Here is a 14895-nt window from a genome sequence, read left to right on the forward strand (position 1 = left end):
GTTGCATTTACTTGCCTGTAAATTCATGATGTCATCTTTTTAAACAGCTGAGTGATAAATGCACCACGTTTTTTTGTTTACCCCATAGGGCTCAAAGTGAGTCTTAACTACAAGGAGATCCCCCAAGTGAGGCATGAGAATGGAGTTCGATGCAAAGGCAAGAGTTTCTTTTTGGGTGTGTCAGGGTCAAGCTTCAATCAGCCCCTCGTAGGAAGTGACTGGAAGGTGACCCCAATGGCTGTGACAAGCAGTTTTTATACTTTCAGAGGTACAGGTTACATTAGCAGGTTTACAGTTCAAACTTATATGGCATGCGTTTGAGCTCTTCATCTGGGACCAGAGGGTCAGGCTACTCTCAGTACATTCTGCAGGATTTTCAAGAATGTCCCTGCTTCTCCCAAGAACTGTGGGTTGAGAGTGGAACTTGTCCTAGCCTTGACCAGAGGCAGTTGATGTAAAGCTGGCAAAAGCCCTTAGGGTCCCCATAACCTACCTACTTTCCACCAGGCCAAGCCTCCTGACAGCGCTTAGGCTTCAGTAAGAACCAGGGTCCTTCAACCCATTCTTCAGTTGAGGTACTTTTAGGTTGTTTCTAGGTTCTGGCAAGTATGAATAAATGTGCTATGAACATAGTTGAGCAAATGGCCTTGTGGTAGGGTGGAGCACCTTTTAGATAGATGCCCAAGAGCTTTATACCTGTGATTTGAGATAGATGGATTCTCAGGGTTCTGAGGCACCAGGACTCTGAGGAAATGCTCATTTCCATAGTGGCAGTATTAGTTTGTACCCTACTAGCAATGGAGAGTTGTTACCCATTCTCCACATCCTTACCAGCATGACTTGTCACTTTTTGTCGGCGCCAGCACTGACACGGTACCGAGAATCGGACGAAAGCCTGCGGGATGAAACACACACACACACTCACACACACACACACACACACACACACACACACACACACACACACATACAGGTTATCGTGTCAAGCCAGGAGAGGAAGAGAGGAAGAGAGAGAGAGAGAGAGAGAGAGAGAGAGAGAGAGAGAGAGAGGAAGAAAGAGCGGAAGAGACTCCTGTAGCTTTATTCACCACTTATAGTGTGTGTGTGTGTGTGTGTGTGTGTGTGTGTGTGTGTGGTTTGTTTGTTGGTTTTTGCTACTTAAATGATATTGTTAACACATTTGATTTGGGTTTTTTAAACTTTCTGATATATTATTGCCTATATTTGTCCTAGTTAGCTTCAGTTGTGAACATTTTAGAGCCTACAATCATCTGAGGGTCTCCCTTGAGGGCATGCCCTCATCAAAATGTCTGGATGCTGTATCAGTGAGAGATTGTGTTGTGATGATTGATGTGGGAAGGCTCTACACTGAGGATCCCTTAGGCAGGATCCCTAAGCAAGTGGGCCTGGGCTGGATAAGAGAGCTGGGTAAGTCTGAGACAGTGACCAAGCAGGAAACAAGATTTGTTCATGGTTTTTGCCTTTTCTTGAAGTTTGAGTTTCTATCCTAAGCTCCCAATCTGATGGCTGTCATGTTATTGGACCAAACAAGTGAACCGGTTTATTTGCTGAGATGCTTTTGGTTAGAGAATTGAATCAAAGTAGGAGAGTAGCAAGTTAGAAGAAAAAAAAAAGGTTATTTTGTTGCTGGACAGAAATTAGAGAAACTAGAAATGTTCTCCCTTGGAGGAACCTAGTAAATATCAAGGCTTGAGATGGCAATCAGCATAGAAAGCTGTATTCAGAGCTTAGTCGGCTGTTGGTGTACACCTGGAAGACTGGAGTCATGCAAGTAATGCAGTCAGAAGTTGAGGTCATCGGATTTCAGTGGAAAATAGACTCCGTGACAAATTTAGATAGAGGTCATTTATGCTGTATTTTGACCCCAAATCTTTCTTATTCCGCCCATGCTCTGAAAAATTGAGTAAGGCAGAATTTAAAAACCATTAGCTATATTTCTCAGGTGAAATATTGAATCTGTTAGATGATTATTACTAGTAACTCATTCTGGACTACAGGAAAAAAACAACAAGTTAAGCAGAAATAAAGGCAAAATCTGTGGTTTGTAGAGAAAAGCAGCTCTGGGAAGTTACACATGGCAGCCAAATGCTGAGACAGAGGCATGAATTTTCAAAGAGATTATCACCATTAAAGAGAAGGACTTTGCTCAGGATTGGAAGCCTGTACCCACCAGCAGGGACCCAGTTATTCAGGGTCCAGAAGAGGCTTTCTACCTGTGGGCCAAATGAGGGTGAGGAGAAGAAGGAGACCAATCAAGATTCTATTGTCAAGGTCTTGTTTATTGGGATGAATGTTACAGCTTTTAAGGCTTTCAGGTAGGGGGAGTGACCTTTGTGAAACATGAAGGAGGGGGAGATGAGGGTATAGGCAGTGATAGCTGGAGGCAAAGAGGTCAGGCGATGAGGTCAGGTGGGTGTTGACTGAGGAGATAACTGATTTTTGCTTAGGCTGAAGCATCCCATGAATGTTATCTTCCTGTGCCGTAAATTCATGGGAGAGGCTGTTAGAGGAGTATGTGTGGCCAAGAGTCACATAGCCACTTTGAGCTATACAAATGGCCAGGCCCAAATCCAATATGGCTCACTACAGAAGCCTAAGAAGGTGAATTAACAGAAAAAGTCCCTCCTGATAAGCCTTCAGTTAATGGAAGGGGGAGTTGGCAAAGTCATTCCTAGACCCAGGAAGGAACTTCATATAAAACCTGCTACTACTGGTCCAAGCGTGGCACCCAAGTTCTGGAAATAAGAAATATGGAAAAATAAGGTTATGGCTTCTTCCCCCGTGGTTTCAGTTCAGCAGTGTTCCAGCCATCTATGTTTGGCAGAGTCAGAGCCCCAGTGAGGGAGGACACTGTGAGAGTGCATGGGAAGAATCTGAGGATGAAGCCTGAGTTGCATTTGAGACCACAAGATATAGAGATACCCAAGTTATGAGACACCTGTCATGGAGAGCTGCATATAGGGAGTTCAAGGATCTAAACTGAGAGATGTATGAGAAGTTGCAGGGATAGGGCAATCTAAGCCTTTTGAAACGGAGGCTCCTTGTATCTGAGACAGAGCTGCAGGGTTTGGTGTTTGTCCTACTGGGTTTCTTGCTTTGGTCCAATCTTCCCTCACTATGTACACATTCCTCTCTACTGGAATGGGAAGGGGTATTCTGTGCCTTTGTATGTTGGAAAGATATAACTTGCTTTCTGATTTTACAAGATGTGGCAATCAAGAGTGTCAGAAGTGATTTGGGGCATTTGAAGAGTGTATGGGCTGCTGCAGGCTATTAGGGTCATGGGAAGCTCCTGATTAGCTGCCTGTGAGGGATGGTTTTCCTAGAATTGACTTGTTTGGACTTTTCCAGTTCTGGGAAACAGAAACTTAGGCCTAGTTTCCCAACCTGTCAGTTTACAACCTGTCATGGAGGAGTCAGCCTTGCTCTGGTGAACTCAGTTCTCTAAATAGAACTGCTTTTGTAGGAGGAAACTTTCTACATGATTAGTTACTGGGGATGGCATTTGAGTGTCTATAGACTCAACCCATTTCCTGTGTGGTGTGTGTGTGTTTGTGTGTGTGTGTGTGTGTGTGTTTGTGTGTGTGTGTGTGTGTGTGTGTGTGTGTATTGTGTATTGGTTGTACCTGATTAGTCAGCTTCCTTCACGTGTTGTCTTCCCTTCAGCATTATAGACTCTAACCCTAAATCACATAAGATGCAGTTGAAGCAATTGCTATTCAGTGCTAAGGTATTTTGCAAGCTTGGTGTTTTTTATAATTTTAATTTTTTTTTTGTTTTTTTGAGGAGAAAGTTTCTCTATGTAGCCCTGGGTGTCCTGAAAGTAGGTATGTAGAACGTGCGGCCTCAAACGTAAATGGTCCACCACCTCTGGCTCCAGATGCCAGGATTCAATGTGGGCCAACATACCCAGCTTTCTCTTTGTTTGTTTGTTTGTTTGTTTGTTTTTATATTATTGGCTGATGGGTTGGACTGTGGGTTTTGGCACATGTCAAGCATATGCTGCTGTGTTGATCTTCATCCACGTTATGAATTTTGAAATTTGACAGAGAGCATATTCTGTTTCTCAGGTGGCATGTATTCATGACATTCATACTGCCTGGCTATATTGCCTGAGCTTTCTGAGTCATTGGATTGCAGATATATGACATTTTTCCTACCTGTTGCGTTTGTGTTGATTTATTTTAATGAATATGTATATTTTGCCTGTATGAATGAATATGCACATCATGTATGCCTAATCCCCACAGTAGTCAGAAAATGGCTTCAGAATTCCTGAACTTGGAGTAATCAGTAGTTGTAAAGCTCACTTCTAACTACTGGCAATTGAGGCCAATTATTTTTAAGACCAGCAAAAACTTTTCAGTGATGAGCCAGCTCCTGTCCTATGTTGCTTATTTACATTGCCAATATTTTTATCTGTTTAAACATTCATTCCCTTTTAGTAAGATCTCATTATTGTTACAGTTTAAACTGGGCCACCTAAAGATTCTGGAAGAAGAATACAGAACTTCAGTGAATGTAATTCTTTGTAGGAACTCTAGTAAAAACCTCTGAGTCCTTTCTATCTTTCTTGTTTGTTTGATTGATTTTTCATAGGGGAGACAGGGTCTTAATATGTACCTCTGGCTGTCCTGGATAGACCTCAGATATACCTGCCTCTGCCTCCTGAGTGCTTGGATTAAATACATAAGCCTATTGCTCACTTGATATTTTTTGCAGTTAGTAATTGTTCATACAATTTCTCTATATGCTCAGTACTGCCCGCCTGCCCCCCCCCTCTCCATTAATTAGCATTTCTCTTGCAAGGCTATATCCTACTCAAAGAGCAAAGAAATGACAGAAGTGAACCTTATTACTCAGTTTTCTTCTAAGATGATTTGGTAATTAACATTAGAACATCTGGGTCAAGAAATAAGTGGAGGAAGCACCAGAAGCATACATTTACAGTGATATCGGTATCATGGTTACTGTTTTACAAATGTATGGGATATTTCAGGATGTATTGACCTATGATGATGTACATGTGAACTTCACTCGAGAAGAATGGGCTTTGCTGGATCCTTCACAGAAGAGTCTCTACAAAGATGTGATGCAGGAGACCTACAGGAACCTCACTGCCATAGGTACGACAGTGAATTTTCTTTCAGTTTTTAAAATAAGGAAACAAATGTTCCTTTGTTACTGTTGCTTTTCTGTAACTTCAGTTGAGAATAAAGAAGAATGAGGTGAAAAAATCAGGTTCACTGAGGATAGTAACTTAAATGTTGCCTAATTTCCAATAATATATCATACATTTTCTGGTATTGTATTTTAGGTTACAATTGGGAAGACCATAGTATTGAAGAACATTGTCAAAGCTTCAGAAGACATGGAAGGTAATTTTCATGTGCAAGTTGGTATGAATATGCCTCTGAAGAAATGTTAGTATGTCCTGGAACTTTTAAAGAATAGCAACAGTGTAAAAAAAAAAAAGCACTTCTTTAAGTGTATTGATTATTAAATTCTCACAAATCCATGTACCTCAATGTCAGGTGTCTGACTTGTTTTTTGCAAGGCATTCCTCTAAGAAAGAAGACAAAGAAACAATGCCTTAGCCTTACCATTTGAATCATAGCCACATTACAGCTACTGTATATACCTGCCAATCTGTTTAGTCTCATAACACACACACACACACATACACACACCCACCCACACACACACACAGAGTAGGTGATAAGTTTATGTTTCTAATAGGCAACTATTTCATAGTAAAGCTGATTACTCATATACTAACATTGTTAAGTTTAAGTGAGATGGATAGTTTATGAGAGTCTAGAATGTTGTTGAAGAGCAACCTTAATTCTTATACCATATGTCTATGATGAACAGAAAGTCAAACTGTGTGAATTCAATGTGGAAATCTTTCTTTTGTTATTTTAACAGCTATATCCTGTGTCACAATGGATACAAGCCATGTGAGCACAAGAATATTGAAAGAAGCTATGCCCCCCACCCCCAGAACAATTAAGATATATGTAGCAGTCCACATTTGAGCAGACTTTCTCAGTGTGATACAAGTTTATAATTAGTTGGTTTCCCAACTTCATTGGGAATATATCCATAAAGTCACATAGCAGAAAATCCCTAGGAATACTAGGATTGTGGAAATCCCTTTCTGTTTGTCCTGGTTCACTTGGCCGATGTGGTATGCAAATGTAGTGTATTTCACAATAAAGGAAAGTATATGAATGTACTCAATGTGGTAAAGCTCTGAGCTCTTCCATTTCTCTTCAAATATATGAGAAATCTCGTAGAGATAGAGGATGGTACAAATGTGAGCCATGTAATAACACTTTTACCAACCCATAATGAATGGGAAACCATGCGTGTAAACAAAGTGATACAACCTTAAGATGTGATTCTTCTTTACAATTAGACCAAATTATAAAATTAATTTCCATTTATTAGATTCATTAGTTTAGTGAATGTGGTAAAGCTTTCCCATGTGCCAACTATCTATCTTTGCAGGCATGAAAGATGTCATACTGGAGAGAAACCCTCTGAAAATACTCAGTGTGGTAAAACCTTTGCACAACATAGTCATCTCCAAAGACATAATAGCACACATACTGGAGAGAAACTCTGTGAATGTAAGCCACGTGATAAAGCCTTTACATACGATTCTCAGCTTCAAAATCTTGAAAGAATTCATACTGGAGAAAAACCCTACAAATGCAATCAATGTGGTAAAGCCTTTGAACGTCGTTGTAATCTTGGAAGGCATAAAATAATACATACTGGAAGAAAATCCTACAAATGCAATCAGTGTGGTAAAACCTTTGCTCGACTCAGTCATCTCAAAACGCATGGAATAACACATACTGGAGAGAAACCTTACAAATGCGATCAGTGTGGTAAAGCCTTTGCATATCATAGTTATCTCCAAGTACATAAAAGAATACATACTGGAGAGAAGCCCTATGAATGTGATTGGTGTGGTAAAGCCTTTATACATTGTAGTCATCTCCAAGTACATAAGAGAATACATACTGGAGAGAAGCCCTATGAATGTAATCGATGTGGTAAAGCCTTTGTATGTCAGAATGATCTTAAAAGGCATGAAAGAATTCATACTGGAGAGAAACCCTACAAATGTAATGAATATGATAAAGCCTTTGCACATCACCGTAATTTTCGAACGCATAAAATGATGCATGCTGGAGAAAAACCCTACGTATGCAATCAATGTGGTAAAGCCTTTTCACAAAACAGTCATCTCCAAACACATAAAAGCACACATACTAGAGAGGAACTCTATAAATGTAAGCAATGTGGTAAAGCCTTTACATGCCATAATGAACTTCAAAGTCATAAAAGGATTCATACTGGAGAGAAATCCTATGAATGCAATCAGTGTGGTAAAGCCTTTAAATCTCACCGTTATCTCCAAGTACATAAAACAATACATACTGGAGAGAAGCCCTATGTGTGTGATCAATGTGGCAAAGCCTTTGCACATCGTCGTACTCTTAGAAGGCATGAAATAATACATACTAGGAAAAAAACCTACAAATGCAATCAGTGTGGTAAAGCCTTTGCCCGACAGAGTCATCTCAAAATGCATGGAATAACACATACTGGAGAGAAACCTTATGAATGTCATCAATGTGGTAAAGCCTTTGCATATCACAGTTATCTCCAAATACATAAAAGAATACATACTGGAGAGAAGCCCTATATATGTGATCAATGTGGTAAAGCCTTTGCACATCGTTGTCATCTCCAAGTACATAAAAGAATACATACTGGAGAGAAGCCCTATGAATGTGATCAATGTGGTAAAGCCTTTGTATGTCAGAATGATCTTAAAAAACATAAAAGAACACATACTGGAGAGAAACCTTACAAATGTAATGAATGTGGTAAAGCCTTTGTATGTAACGCTAGTCTCCGAACACATAAAGCAACACATACTACAGTGAAAGCTTATGAATGTAAGTAATTTAGTAAGTTCTTTGCCTCTCGTGATCAACTTTGACAACATGAAAGAATTGATACTGGAGAGAAACCTCACAAATGTAGTCAATGTTGTAAAGCCTTTTCACGATCAAGCCACCTCCAACTACATAAAAGAACACATACATACTAAAGAGTAACCCTATGAATGTAACCAATGTAGTAAAGCCTTTACTGTGATCTTCAAAGGTATGGTGGTTTAAATATACTTGGCCCATGGCAAGTGGCAGTGTTAGGAGGTATGGCCTTTTTGGAGTAGATGTGGCCTTTGAGGAAGTATGTCACTGTGGAGGGGGGATGGGCTTTGAGACCCCATGCTTAAACTCTGCCCAGGGCAGAAGAGTCTTCTGGCTGCCTTCTGATCAAGATGTAGAACTGTCCTCCAGCACCATGTCTGCTTGGTGACAGACATTCCTTCCACCTTGATAATAGACTGAACCTCTGAATCTGTATACCTCCCCTCCCCCCAATTAAATGTCCTTTCTAAGTGTTGCCGTGGTCATGGTATCTTTTCACAGCATTAAAACCCAAATTAACACAAACAGCATAAAAGATACCACACTAGAGAGAAACTATGAATGTACTAAATATGGTGAAGCCTTTGCACATTTCTATATCTCCTTATAACAAAAGTATTCCTGAAACCCTGTGAATGCAGAAAATAACATTCTTGAGAAAAGCCTTATAAATGGGCTCAGTGCGGTAAAGTCTTTGTGAAATCTGCATAAATACCTAACAATTCAAAAACATGGTCAAAGTAAATGCCAGGAGTCTATTGGAAACGAGCTGAGTTAGAAGGGTAGGGATTATGAATAGTGTGGTTGGGTGTGCAGTTAGTGCTAGAAAGTTAGGGCTTAGGGTTAAAGTGTTGAGGGGGCGGTGTGGGTTAAGGTTAGGGACTGGACGGGTAGGGTTAGGTTGTCGTTTAGTTTTAGGGGGTTAGGAAAAAGTGTGAATTTGGGGAAGGAAATGGGAGGAGGTTAGCTGTGGTACAGGGAGGGATGAAAATGATATATAGTATTCATAAAATCCTCAAATACAAAAACAAGTTGAAAAGCTTCAACTTAAATAGATTGAGGGGTAAGGACACTTGTTACTACATTAATGAAATTCAGAAAAATCATTAGGTCTTATCTTAGAAATCATTTATTCCAATAAATAGAAAACTCTAAAATAAAGTACATAGATTTCTGGATGTATATAACCTACCAAAAGTAAATCGTGAAGATCTTAAAAGAAAAAAAAAATTGAGCAGCTTTGTAGAAAGCAGTACAAGTGAAGTTGTGGTCAAATATTTACCAAATAAAATTACCAGAACTTCAATGAAATACTAACACAAATCCTTCTCAAACTATGCTATTAAATAGCAAAGGAAGGTTACATTACCAAACTATGAAGTTAGTATTAGCCTAATACTGAAACCAGATAAACACAGACCAATCTCCAACATAAAATATGCAAAATTTTTTAAAAAATACCTGCAGGGGTTGGGGATTTAGCTCAGTGGTAGAATGCTTGCCTAGGAAGCGCAAGGCCCCGGGTTCGGTCCCCAGCTCCAAAAAAAAAGAACCAAAAAAAAAAAAAAAAATCCTGCAAACTATTCAAAAATAAATCAAAAAATTACCATGGTCAAACTGGTTTATTCCAGACATGTAGTGCTGGCTCAATATGTCAATAAACTTTATAAATTTCTCTAATCTCTTGTTTTTTGATAGAATAGAAATCATAACATTTCAATCATGTCAAATATCCCATAGAAAATCATAATATAAGAAACACATCTCACCATAATAATATATATGTCAAGCAGTAGCCTTTTTTTTTTTTTTGGTTCTTTTTTCGGAGCTGGGGATCGAACCCAGGGCCTTGCGCTTCCTAGGCAAGTGCTCTGCCACTGAGCCAAATCCCCAACCCCAAGCAGTAGCCTTATCAACCAGTAAAAATATATTGAGAAAGAAATCTGGGAAATAATCCCATTCAAAACAACGTAAAAATCCGAGCTCCCCACCCCCAAAATCTCTTGAATTAAACCTGACCAAGGATGTGAAAGACCTCTATAATGAAAACTTTATAGATACTGAATAAAATTAAAAGAGGACACTAGAAGATGGAAAGACCTTGCATGTTCATGGGATGGCCATACTTCCAAAATCAATCTACTAATTCAATGCAATCCCAAGAGAAATTAAGGGGGAATATTGTCAAAATATATTACATAATGCATGAAAACCCTATAATCCCATTATTCTGTATAATAAGTATTAAGACATTTTTGAAAGCTTTAGATCCAAGCTGGTTTTAGGAACACACAGTCGCACATATGCACATGACAAAACTGCAAAATACCAGTCAGGCATATGATGTTCTGCCAGTAAACCCAGCTCTAGCGAGGTGGTGCCTGGGATTCATTGTCAAGACAGCTTAGCCTAAATTATTGATCTCAAACGAGAGACCCATCTTCAAAAACAAGGGAGATATTACCTGAGGTCAACAATTGTTCAAGAAATGCATGCAAACATATATGAACACACTATATACAAATGGAACATAATTCAGACTAAAAGCTGTGGCACATGCCAGAACATAGATGCCCCAAGGAATTTACACAAAAAGAAATAACCCAGTTGCCAAGAGACAAATACTATATGATGTTATTTGTACAAGGAGCCTAGAGACAACAAATTGGAAGCAATGGAAAGCAGCATGGTGGTTGCCAAGGGCTTTGAGAGGGAGAAATGAAGAGTTGGTATTTATTGAATATAGAATTTCAGTTTGAAATGGTAAAAGAATTGTGATGCATGGGAATCATAATCCCACAATCCAGTGAATGTACTTCATGCCACTCAACTATCAACTTAGATAAAAATGATAGCTTTCATATTATGTATATTTTACAAGAATAATAAAAGTCCTCCATCACCATAAAGTACTAAGGAGGTTGGGCCTTGTATAGCTGCAACTCAGTAACAGCAATGTTAATCTACATTTTTGAGTTTCTTAATCGTCTCAGTGCATTTAGATACCTGTATCTTGAAAATAAAGTAACGTTAAAATGTCTACCAAGGTCTTTTCTGAGGTATCTTGAAATCTCAAAGGAAATTCCTTTTAATGACTTGGTGTAATGGAGGCAGCTGTTGGCTGTGAGGTGCTGAGAAGAAGGCAGAATCAGAGAAGCCTGAGTGCTCTGCACAGCACTAACTCCCAGGCAGTACTTAGTTTATTTTCCTTTATAAAACTTTACAAAATGAAATTGTATGCCTATCTTCTTGATTAACCACATGTACTTTCACAAGAAGTCAGCATTATATGCTTCCTTTGTCCTCAAATGTCTTTTTTTTTAGGTATGTCACTAAGGCTAGGGTACATGTTACATGAACACCCCAAGCTACCCCATACCCCCGGCTGCAGTGGTGGCGGCCTGCAACATGCAAGGATTTTTTTTTTCTTCACTAAATATTTGTGTCAATTTTGGCTGTCGAGAGATGTTTAAATTCATGCTGGCATAAGCTCAATGCCTCTTTAGATATTTAGACTAAAGTTTTGTGTAACAAATATCAGTTTATTACTCCTAGGATGGCGAGCCTCCTCGACACAGAATAAGCAGTAAACAACACAACACTTATCATTCAATATTGAGCGACAAAGATTCCAGCTCTGAGTCACAATGGAGTGCTAGACAGCATCTTAGAACCTTCAACTGTAAAACTGACTAAATAGCACATACCATTCGGGATTACTGTAAAACTAGGGGTGAAATGTATAAGACTGTGCAGGCCCTGTCACCTAATGGACACCAAATAAACATTAGTTACTATTTCTGTCACTGGTGTTAGTGTTATTAGAGAGCCTATGCAGGATAGGGGACAACAGTAAGTGTGCACTGGTAAACACGATCCCCCTCCTCCACACACACACATCATTAGGAATGATGAGAGATTGAGACTAAGACAACTCTTCTAGCAGTCAACATTTTGGGTTGTTTCAATGACACCCTTTTTACTTGGTCTTGATAACTCTGAACATTGCTAATATCCAACCCACCTTTTTATCTGTTTTTAAAAACAATACATAAAATGGACTATGAAGGCAAGCTGACAACAGCTCTTTCTTTTTTTAATATTTATTTTTAGTATGTGTGGGAGTGTGAGGTACCCTCAGAGACTAGAAGCGTCTGGTCCCCTAGAGCTGGAGTTAGAAGGAGCTGTGAACCTTCCAATCTGGATGCTGGGAACCAGGCCTTGGTCCTCTTCAATGGTAGTCTGTGCTCTTAGCCACTGAGCCATCTCTCCAGCCCCAAAAATGCTTCTCTTGAAGAAAGGAACACATGTTTTAAAATTGTATCACATTACCTGGTAAGGACTATCACAAACAACAGATGCTGTTAAAAAAAAAAATACAGGTTGTGATTTAGCAATTAAGAGTTAGAAGACAGGCACAGTGCAACCAGTGTCCCTCTAACTGACCTCAGCCTCTGTCAGATTTGCATCAGATGTAGTAATGGAGCCTCGGGTGAGTGGTTCTCCAACATTGGACACAATATTTCCCACCAAGTTTGCACAGTAAATACATGTTAACCCAAACTATTGTATAGCCTTCAAACTTCCAACTTTCCCTAAATGATTTTTACTATTTGTTCTAAAAAACAAAAAAGCTCAACAACAACAAGAAAAGCCCCAGCATGCTGTTTCCTGACATTTTCTGTATTTCATTTCCCCTAGAAAGACCGGGGCCCAATGCTTCTGAACCATGTTGGGCTGTACTTAAGGACAGTAATGCATTAACACAATTTTCTCCCATGTAATTTATTTTAATCATTTTATTCCAGAAAATCTTCAGAGGGCAGAGGGGAAATTCCATTCACCCCTATCATATTCTGCCCTGCCCTGCTGCACATCAGCTCAGTGGCTTACCAATGGCCAAGTATTAATGCAGGTTTGTTTTTGTTTTGTTTTGTTTTCTTTAAGATCAGGGGTAGAGTGTTTCTAAACAGAAAGAACTGCACTAAGTCCATTAGTAGACACCAAATAGCTTTCAGAATAGGTCTTTCTGGAAACACCTTCAATAATGTCAGTTTAGGGTGCTAACAGAAGCAGGCCACTTCAGAAATCATTTTAAACCAAAACAAGGAAATCCACTTAAGAAAGGGTTAATAAGTAGGTAGAAGGAACATACGTTGGAACTGTTGAAAGTCACTGTACACCAACTTTAAACATCAATTAAGAAAGTGGTAATTGTTCAAATTCTGAAGGTTATGATAGGATCAATGAAGAAATGTATTTCTTAGTCAATCATAAGGGAGAAGTTTATGATTTGACTCATTTCCCAGTCAATGGAAGCCTGTGGTTTGAACTTGTTTTCTAGTTGGTATGGTCACAGCCTTCAATAGGTCAGAACCAAAAGCCATGTACTTTAGAATGCTTGTAAGGGGCTCAACATTGACAGTTGAAACTAAAAAAAATTTATAGCCAATAGTCACATGAAAAGTTAATACAAAACTGGAAACTGAAGTAGAATAATTAAATCTTACTGAATGAATACAGTATTACATGTGTTTTTGATACAGTGTAGAAATCAATAAATATATTTATTAATATTTTTGAGTTAAATATTGCAAAATAAAATAACTTTAAAATATGTATTGACTCGTGTGGGAGCATGTACCTACTTGCACACATGTGAGTGCCACAGTGCACATGTAGAGACAAGAGGACAACGTTCAGAAGTTAGTTCTCTCCTTCCTCCATATCTATTCTGGGTCTAAAACTCAGATCATCAACCCACTGAGATATCTCACTGGCCCTAAATAAACCCTTTAAATCTCTATTTACATCCCTTAAAGTTTCTATACTCAAGTTGACAAGAAAACAAAACAAAAGATACTACTATCTTAGTTCACTTTCTGGCCAAAGCCTGGTCAATTTTTTTTTAAAGAAAATAGATTTGTTGGGCTCTTGACTGTGGAGACTGGGGGTTTAAAAAACACAGCAACAGTGTCTGATTAGGGCCTTCTTGCTACATCATAACATGATGAGGGCATCACTAGTGAGACAGGGCAGATGTGATAATGAGGTTTCTCTACTTGTCCTTATACAGCCACTGTGCCATCATGGGGATTCTATTCGTGGTCGTATCTAAACTCAAGTTAATGAAGACACTGTGCAAAAGTTCTGCTTCTTAGCACACAGCAAAAAATGTTTTATTGCTTTGAAAAGAAGAAATCTTTCCTCATCAAACCACAAATAGGCTGGCCCATGACAAAATGAGAAGTGGATCCCACCTTGCCCCCTGTGTCTTCCTTTGAAAAGTACTATTGTGCCTGTGAGTAATGGGCACTTGCTGTGCATAGAAGCGGGGAGATCAGTCAAGTTTATGGTAGATGGTGTTTAATGTACTTCCTGTAGGTGGCCTCCCAACAGATATCTTCAGAGAGAAGTTAAAAAGCAGAGAGTGGGGTTGGGGATTTAGCTCAGTGGTAGAGCGCTTGCCTAGCAAACGAAAGGCCCTGGGTTCAGTTCCCAGCTCTGAAAAAAAAAAAAAAGCAGAGAGCAATGAAGGTTATTATTCTGGATTCTGCCTCCTTTTTCTCTCTGGACAACTCTTGTCATAGAGCAGTCTACTGAAGAGACAAGACGGGAAGGCTCTTGGTGATCACTGTTTGACTCCATGACATCTCCCTCACACTGAACCTGTCTAACCATGCATGGGCCAGACTCGTCTGTATTAATGACTCTCCCCTTAGATTCTGATTATCACCTCAACAATTTCCATAAGGTGTCGTTACAGTCAGGATACAGTCAGTTCTCTGTATACTTGGGATTTGTATTCAAGGTCACCTCATCAATATTACATCTAGGAAGGGCCAGGTCTCCCATG

The 14895-nt window shown here is 39.3% G+C and overlaps 1 protein-coding gene and 1 pseudogene across 1 annotated transcript in view; both read left to right on the forward strand.

Moving 5' to 3' along the window:
* The window catches only part of Zfp709l2 (zinc finger protein 709 like 2), a 28598-nt gene extending 22339 nt beyond the window's left edge, over positions 1-6259 (forward strand). Inside the window, exons 3-5 of the mRNA XM_063267802.1 lie at positions 5021-5147; positions 5339-5399; positions 5950-6259. Coding sequence (XP_063123872.1) covers positions 5021-5147; positions 5339-5399; positions 5950-6034 — 273 coding nt within the window. The 3' untranslated portion in view covers positions 6035-6259. The remainder of the gene's footprint in view (positions 1-5020; positions 5148-5338; positions 5400-5949) is intronic.
* Positions 6260-6947: 688 nt separating this feature from the next.
* On the forward strand, positions 6948-14200 carry Znf844l-ps2 (zinc finger protein 844 like, pseudogene 2; annotated as a pseudogene).
* The last annotated feature ends 695 nt before the right edge of the window (positions 14201-14895 follow it).

The sequence above is a fragment of the Rattus norvegicus genome, chromosome 9 (genome assembly GCF_036323735.1).
Source record: "Rattus norvegicus strain BN/NHsdMcwi chromosome 9, GRCr8, whole genome shotgun sequence".
NCBI classification, from domain to species: domain Eukaryota; kingdom Metazoa; phylum Chordata; class Mammalia; order Rodentia; family Muridae; genus Rattus; species Rattus norvegicus.